Source organism: Phytophthora cinnamomi, assembly GCF_018691715.1.
Source record: "Phytophthora cinnamomi strain GKB4 chromosome Unknown Contig86, whole genome shotgun sequence".
Classification (NCBI taxonomy): Eukaryota; Oomycota; class Peronosporomycetes; order Peronosporales; family Peronosporaceae; genus Phytophthora; species Phytophthora cinnamomi.
In genome coordinates, this window is record NW_027151019.1 from 36625 (window position 1) to 44015 (window position 7391).

A 7391-nucleotide genomic window follows, 5' to 3' on the forward strand; every position below is an offset into this window, starting at 1 on the left:
CTTGAGATCCTTGAACCACGCGTAGCCTGCAACTTCCCTTCCATGGTGGACTTGCGCTTCATTGTCACGACTCAGATTTGACAACGAGAGAGATCGAACCAAACCGGCGAGACCTTGTTTTAAGCGCCAACATTGATTTTTGCTTACGATGTCTACGATCATCTGATAATTCTGATAATTCTGATAATTCTGATAATTTGAATCAGGGATGGAGTACTATTAAAGGGATGGGGTACTATTAGAGGTTTACAGTATCTCAAACGAAGTCTCAGCCTACAGCCTAGTACACTGCTACAGACAAAGTTACAACCTGTAGCCTACAACGTTAGATAGTTCACTGTTCGTTCGGGTTACAGAACGACCCCACCTGGCAATAAAGGGTGTCCGGGTCAATCACCTCCCATTTCTGGTGCATGTTGTTGGTCGAGCAACCGTACAGCTGCACCTTGTTGTTCTGCGCGGAGTCGTGGTCGAGACAGAAGCCCTTGTGCGTCGCGTACTGCAGCGTGCTGGTCGCGTTGTCGTACGTCCACTTCTGGTTGGGTTCGTTGTCCATGCAGCGGTACACATGCACTTTGCCACCGTCCCAGGGCTGATATGCGTCCAGGCAGCGGTCGCTGCTCTTGGAGCGGATCTGCTGCGTGGTTGAGTCAAAGAACCACGTCTGCTGCTCCTGGGTGAGCCACTCGTTCGATTTCTCCGACATGTACAGCTCGCCAATATACTCCGAGAGCATGATGCTGCCTTCGGTGCGAATGAGCCGCGGAACCCTCCAGTTGTTTTCCAGCTTGAAGATGTCGTCCTTCATCTGACCAGCCTTCAGGTAAACGCCCAAGTGGGCCTCGACGACCTTTTCATTGAGCCAATTCGCGTCAAACGCGTCGGACCAGTAGTCGTTGAGATCCTTGTGCGAGTGAGCCATGAGCACGAAGTCCGAGAAATACTTGGCCTGGTTGGCGGGGGAAGCCATGCCGGGCACAGGGTTCGTTCCACCGGAGCTCCAGCCGGTCTCCGAAACCACGACAGACTTGTCCTTATTCGCAGCAGTTTTTCGAAGCCCTCTCAGACTGTCAAGAGTAGCTGCCACACCCTCGTTGACATCCACTCGCTCCCAGAAGGGCGAGTAGTTCACCGAAACATAGTCGACCGCTTTGAGAAGCTGCGGGTTGGCGTTGTAGAGGTCAATAGTATCAGTGATCGTCACGGACGTGTTCTTCCCGCTGCTACGAATGAAGTCGCGGATTTCGTTCATGTACCTCAGCTGATGGCGTATCGGTCGTGACATTGTCGCGGCTGATGGCGCCACTACCAACGTGTGTGCTGACAACGGTGTCGTAACTCTCCTAGGCGATAATTTCACTAAGCTTGGCCTTCTCCAGGAGGAACTAGTCGCGGCCCTTTGCTGTGGTGATTCCCAGGTCGACCTTCACGCCGATGCTCGCGGCAAACTGCAGCACGAGGTTAGCCACGTCGCACTGCACGAGCGGATTGACGCGGATCTTGTCGGTGGATGTGTGCAGTGTCAGCATGTCATGGTAGACGTCGTTGAAGCTCTTGCAGTTCGAGTTGTTTGTTTCCCAGTCCGAGCCGTTGCGAGCGTCGTAGTTCACGCCAGAAACACTGGGGACTGCGTTGACACCGCCGTAGAGCGTGACGAACACGGAGGAGGCGAGGGCGGGGAAGTACAGCTTCATCTTCAAAGAGGCTTGGTCGTTCACGAGGAAAATTGAAAGTGCCAGCTGAAAAGCACGTGGCACAGCCAACTTTAACTCACCGTTGGTTGGCATAATCGTGATCGATGGATTAGACTTGGGGATAGCCGAAGTATGAGGAGGATAACGATAACGATGAACTTGCGACGCTACCAAACCGTATACTTGTAGTACCCATTGTCGTGTATAAGTACAATATACATAGCAAATTGTTTAGTAGTGAGATAAGGGAACTAAACAATGGTCATGCTGTTGTAGGAGCGCAACACGCTTTGATCTCCAGACATAAAAAGCTTCATCTATCGATGTTTTAGAATCGGAATTGTGAAGAAGACCTGCAGCAAATTCGACACGGCTTGCTGTCGTTGTATTGTCTACTCGATACCTGTCGAATTCACCCAATTCATTTCATTAGATTGCCTATGATATTATACATCAAGAACATGTGAAATAAATGTAATTGGTGTTTTATATGGTCTCGGACTATGAGACGGACACACAATGTAGTATTAAAACCTTCGAGCAAGTTTATAATATCTACTGGCGATTAAAAAAAGTTAAACAATTCAGTATATAAGGCAGGAGAGGCTGCAATTGCGGACCCCACTTGTCCGAGTAGCTTGGATTCGTGGGTTGTATTTATTCGTTCCATACGAGTGTTATCCTTTTCTCTACATGTAACTTGAGAGGAAGTATCATTGGCTTGTGAGCATCGTTCTTTGCGCTATGAGTCCTCTACATAACCAGTAGCACAAACCTATGCATTTTGTGTGCTTATTCCTTCCCATGAAGATTGATTAGTACCTAGCTTTGTTCCATACCCACTTGTTACCCGAATACTTGACTCCTTCCTCGACAGGACAGCCTCCATGAAGGCTCATCGGGTCACCTTCTCCATTGGGCAACATGCTGTAAAATACGATGACCTTGCGCTTTTTCGGAGGTACCTTGAGTCCTTTAGTGCAGTCCTTCATCGACACCGGTCGTGGCGCGCCGCCAGCTCGCGGGAAAATGGTATGGCCGCCTTTCGCCACGTCAGATATGTACCAGAAAACTGTGATCATCCGATTCTTGTATCCGTAGTCGATACTCTCCAGCACGTGCGGCGAGTTCTTGTGATGCTCCACGGGGAAGTAGTCCGTGTGGTGATCGTACTTCTGCGTCTCCTCGTACCGAAGCACCTGTACGTCTTCTTGGTGGTCAATCGGCACCTTGGTCAGGTCCGCCACTCGCTGGTCGATTTCCTCAATCTTCGGGTGGGCATCTGATGGCAAGAAGTACGTCGTGCTTGTGCGCCAGTCTGTGGCCGCGCGATTCTCGTGTCCGTCCATCAGCGTCACCGTGGACGGCTTCAACTGTTCCACCGACAGGTTCATGATAACGTCGATCTCGTCGTCCTTGAGGAACTCCTCCACACTGAAGACTAGAGGGACCATGCTCAGCGTCTCCAGCACCACATCCCCCTTACCAGCAACGTTCTTCACGACAGCTATACGCCATTCACATCAGTATCAGCCCTCGAAAAATAAGCCTACCGATGTGGAAATTCCAAACCAAACTCACTTTTGTGTCCGACGCGGATCCCCGGCCAGATGAACTGTCCGCCCTCAAAGAGGAAAACGACTCGGTTGACCATCTCTTGCAGCCTCTCCAGTCTCTCCCCGTCCGGCGTGAAGAACGCGTACGGCTGCTTGTACTTGACAGCGACGTCGTCTGTCGGCGCGTGAATGTCCAGTAGCGTCTCCAACTTTACCTTCAAGTCGTCCAACTCCACCGAGCTCTGCGTTGTCATGGCTGGCGCAATGCCGTCCTTGAAGGCCACAACATCCAACCTATATGTCCACACACGTCCACCATTACACTACCGGACGTCCTCCAAGACCTCCCCACCCACGTACGTACGTGGCCAGACTCTCTCCCTCCTCCTCCTGGACCTTCTTGATGCACAGAACGTGGAAGCCCTTGACTGACAGCTCGTCCGTCAGGTACCGCTGCGCCCGCAAGCAGTCCACCAGTGTGTCGCCCGGAACCGTCGCACCGAGGGAGACACCCACATAGTTGTCCACCAGCAGCTGCACCCGCGCTTGAAGCTGCGAAGGGTCCACCACGGTCCACGCAGCTGCGATCACAGCCGCCAGTGCCACCGCCACAGAAAGCAAAGAAGGGAAGGAGCGAGGCGCCTCCGACGGCTTCGACGTCGCCTTCGACGTTGCCTGGCTCGCCATGTCCTTGCTCGATGTACGATCGCGCGATGGCGTCCCCACGATGGTCTGAACCCACGACACAGCATCCGCAAGCTATAACACGGTGCAGGCAACTTCAACGCTCTGTGCTCAGAAACTTGGTCGTTGTCGATTATATTCCACAGGTAAACCTATGATATTTAGTTATGACCACCAAATTTTCCAAGTGGTGAAGGCCACTGCAACATGTGAACGCCAGACTACCCCAGACTCTGTCGACATTCGACTGTGGCCCATGCAGCCATGGAGCTCTTGCCATCCCTCGATTATCTTGTTCCAGCAACAACCCACCAACAGCTCAGCCATCCCTACACGCACAGCTACCCCGCTCTCGCACCTGTGGCCAACCCTGTGGACCGACTAGCTCTGTGTCACGACGTGACCCCCGCCATTGTCCAAGGCTCCCCTATCGACGAAAAGAACACGGCCCGCGCCGCCAACGAGCCACGAGCGGGAGGCCTTGGCCTATCAGGGGGTCGTCACCTTTGAAGAGGCCTTCGCCGCACACAAACGGAAGATCGCCATCCTCGCGGAACACGTAGTAGCCCAGGCGCCAACGGTGGAGGCACGGGAGAGCGACTCGACCGGATCGCAGCCGATTTTATGGCGAGAAGCAAAGAGTTTCAGAATGACTGGGCTGCCGACTGGTGTTCTTAAAGGCCCAGAACTCCCAGCTGTACCTGACCCTTCCCTTAGTGCTACATATCGAGGCTCCTGAACATCTCGGAGAGGGCGCTCCCGGCGTGGCTCACCTTGTGAACCAGGAGCCACAGGTCCCCGTCGGGCAGTTCATTGTGGCTATGCGGGTTCCAAAATCAGAGAACAGCCGCGAAGTTAGATGTTGATCTCAGATCACTCAACCTAGCACCTGAGATCAAATTTCAGATCCCAGGCTGGATGAGGCGTTTGTTCCTCACTCTTGCAACCCCTTGTCTTGGTTCTCCCTGAGGCTACGCTGTGGGCCCAGACTTGTGTCGGTGCTGCCAACTCGAACGTTCCCTGTTGGCCCCAGACGAAGCTTGATCCTTTCTTGGTATGGCACCGAGAGTTGGCTCGGCTAGGGCCGGGTTCTCGCTCTGCACCCTAGGACTTCAGTGCTCCACACCGTGATGTAGGCGACACAGCGAAGCTGGGAACCACAATCCCAGACTATTCGCGCCACACGGATATCACTAGTAACCCCAGAAACCACTACCCCAGGTGTTACTCTGCCGAAACCTCAGAGCGGAGCACCTTCCGGCCGAAAATATGAAGCACCACCAGGAAACCAGCCAATTAGCAAGCAAAACCAGCAAAACCAATGTCCCGCGTGTCGAAATACAACAACGAAGGCAAACCGGGCCGAAACACGAAAAGGCTTGGTTGTTGAAGTTGAATTTATTTGGCGTTAGCTGAGCTTGACCGTAGAACACTCGTAGCGACTCCACTTGACCTTGCGCGCGCCGCCGGGGACATGGACTTGGTCCCTGTGAAGCAACACGCCCGTCGGCGCAAGACGAACTCCGCAGCTTGCGGTCTTCGGGGCAAAACAAACTCTGATTATTATCATGCACATGCACATACAAAGGGCCTATCAAGTAAGGGTGCAAACATCTCCTGGGTACATCTTGAACAAGGGTGAGATACCCATTAAGCTACTGGCTTCGGCGGCGCTCGTGAATGCGCGTCACTGCTTTGGCGTTCTTCCATTGGCCTGTCTGGGTCGGTCATCACTTGATTACACTGATTACTCTTGGGTGCAAAGCAGTGATATCCTGATTACGCCAGGATCATCTGGCCGGGATTGGCTGGACTTGGTCTGTCATCACCTGATCACACTGATTACTCTGGGTACAAATCAGGTGTAATCCAGATGACGCCAAGATCCTGTGGCTCCAATTGGCCCAGATCCATAGGCGACTGGTCAGGCCGAATCTTGTGTGCCCGACGCCAGGTGCTGAAAAGCCACAACGGAGCGACCTTTCAGAGCGACCCTCCAAACGGTAACCGCCAACTTCAAAGAGCAACTGCCGCAGATCCCAGACCGGCAATGTAGCCATTGTCGTGTAGCCACTTCGTATGCGAGACCACGAAATCGCACTTCAGGCCCTGCAGGCACGCCGTAGGCTTTTAGTCACGACCTAGGCTTGGAGCGGCAGCAGTCTTTCTCCAGTCTCAACTTAACCTCCCAAACACCGTGCATCCAGACACCAACTTGCGCCACAATCGCCGGATCTCACGTTTGGCCCAAGTTGAGGGACTGCCAGGCTGAAAACCTGAGCTGCGAGCAAAATTACGATGCTCACTCCATATCCTAGCTGTGCAACCAATTTGACATGTCTCAATTCTGACTCGAATTCTGGGACTCTGAGGCCGGGAATCTGAGCTGGGGGCAAAATTACGTTGTTGATTCCATATCCCGGCTGTGGCACCCCAGAGCCGAGATGAAATCAGACGCCGCACGCCACGCTCTCTTCCCAGACCCCATACGGCACATCTCAGGGTCTGATGTACAGACAAACTTCAGAACGAACTCCAAATCTCAGTATCAGACTTTTGACATCACTCTCAGGTCACAGAACCCCTGGCACTCCAAACTGGTTAGTCTCCAATCTGAGATCTGGGATCTGAGACTTAAGCAACTATGGGACTCCAAATCAAAGATCTAAAAGGCCAAAGCTCAGCTCTCCGCCCATGGTCCCACTCAAGGCCTGCAATCCCGGATCTGTGGCCTCTAGAGCGAATATCAGACCGCAGCCCCCGGACCGAATTCACATCTCAGACCTGGGGTCCGGAGTCGCTGCATCTTGACGTCCACAGAGCCCAGTTTCAGATGTAGCCAGTACAACTTGAAGTATGTACAAAGACCAGACTAGGGTCAACAAAGATCTGCGATTCAAGTGATATGTGGCCGGTACGAGGTAGGGTTTGGGCTTCTGACTGATGGGTCCTGGCATAGAATTAGCTGGGACCTCGTCACAGATACGCTACTCAAGAACCGGTGAAAAGTGCCCGACGCGACCGCTATTCGGACGTGTTGGGTTTGTGTGAGGACTACTTTGCACGAAACTGCGAAGTCGCTACTCCACAATGGTGCCGCGACCCGGGAGTACTACTCCGGAAAAAGAACAAGAGGTGGTGATCAAGCAAGAGCCAGGAGCGAGTGCCTGGTCGGTTGCCAGGTCGCCGACGACTGGCAAGCACGAAGAAGGACCTGCCGCGTCGTGGAGCTATGAGGGAACTGTAACGGGGTTACACACACAAGTGACAATGGTCACTTGTGCATGACAACTGTCACAAGTAACAACTGTCACTTGTGCACGACAATTGTCACTTATGGGGTAACAGATAAATATCTGTTAAAGGTTTTAGATACTTCCTCACCTTGGTGTAAGTCACACCAATCGATACATTGAAGTGGGCCACCACAATGAGTGGTCCACACCTACCCAAAGAT

General features: G+C 52.9%; 2 protein-coding genes across 2 annotated transcripts; both read right to left on the reverse strand.

Moving 5' to 3' along the window:
• Positions 1–334: 334 nt before the first annotated feature.
• Positions 335–1285, reverse strand: IUM83_19521 (ricin B lectin-like protein; the record flags this gene model as incomplete). Its single annotated transcript, XM_067944573.1, has 1 exon — positions 335–1285. One exon carries the CDS (start codon positions 1283–1285, stop codon positions 335–337), a length of 951 nt encoding a protein of 316 aa, XP_067784708.1.
• Positions 1286–1385: 100 nt separating this feature from the next.
• Positions 1386–3937, reverse strand: IUM83_19522 (Prolyl 4-hydroxylase subunit alpha-1; the record flags this gene model as incomplete). The annotated part of the gene is made up of 4 exons (XM_067944574.1): positions 1386–1739; positions 2534–3201; positions 3276–3544; positions 3615–3937. The coding sequence occupies 4 exons, from the start codon at positions 3935–3937 to the stop codon at positions 1386–1388; spliced, it is 1614 nt and encodes a 537-aa protein (XP_067784724.1).
• Positions 3938–7391: the final 3454 nt, after the last annotated feature.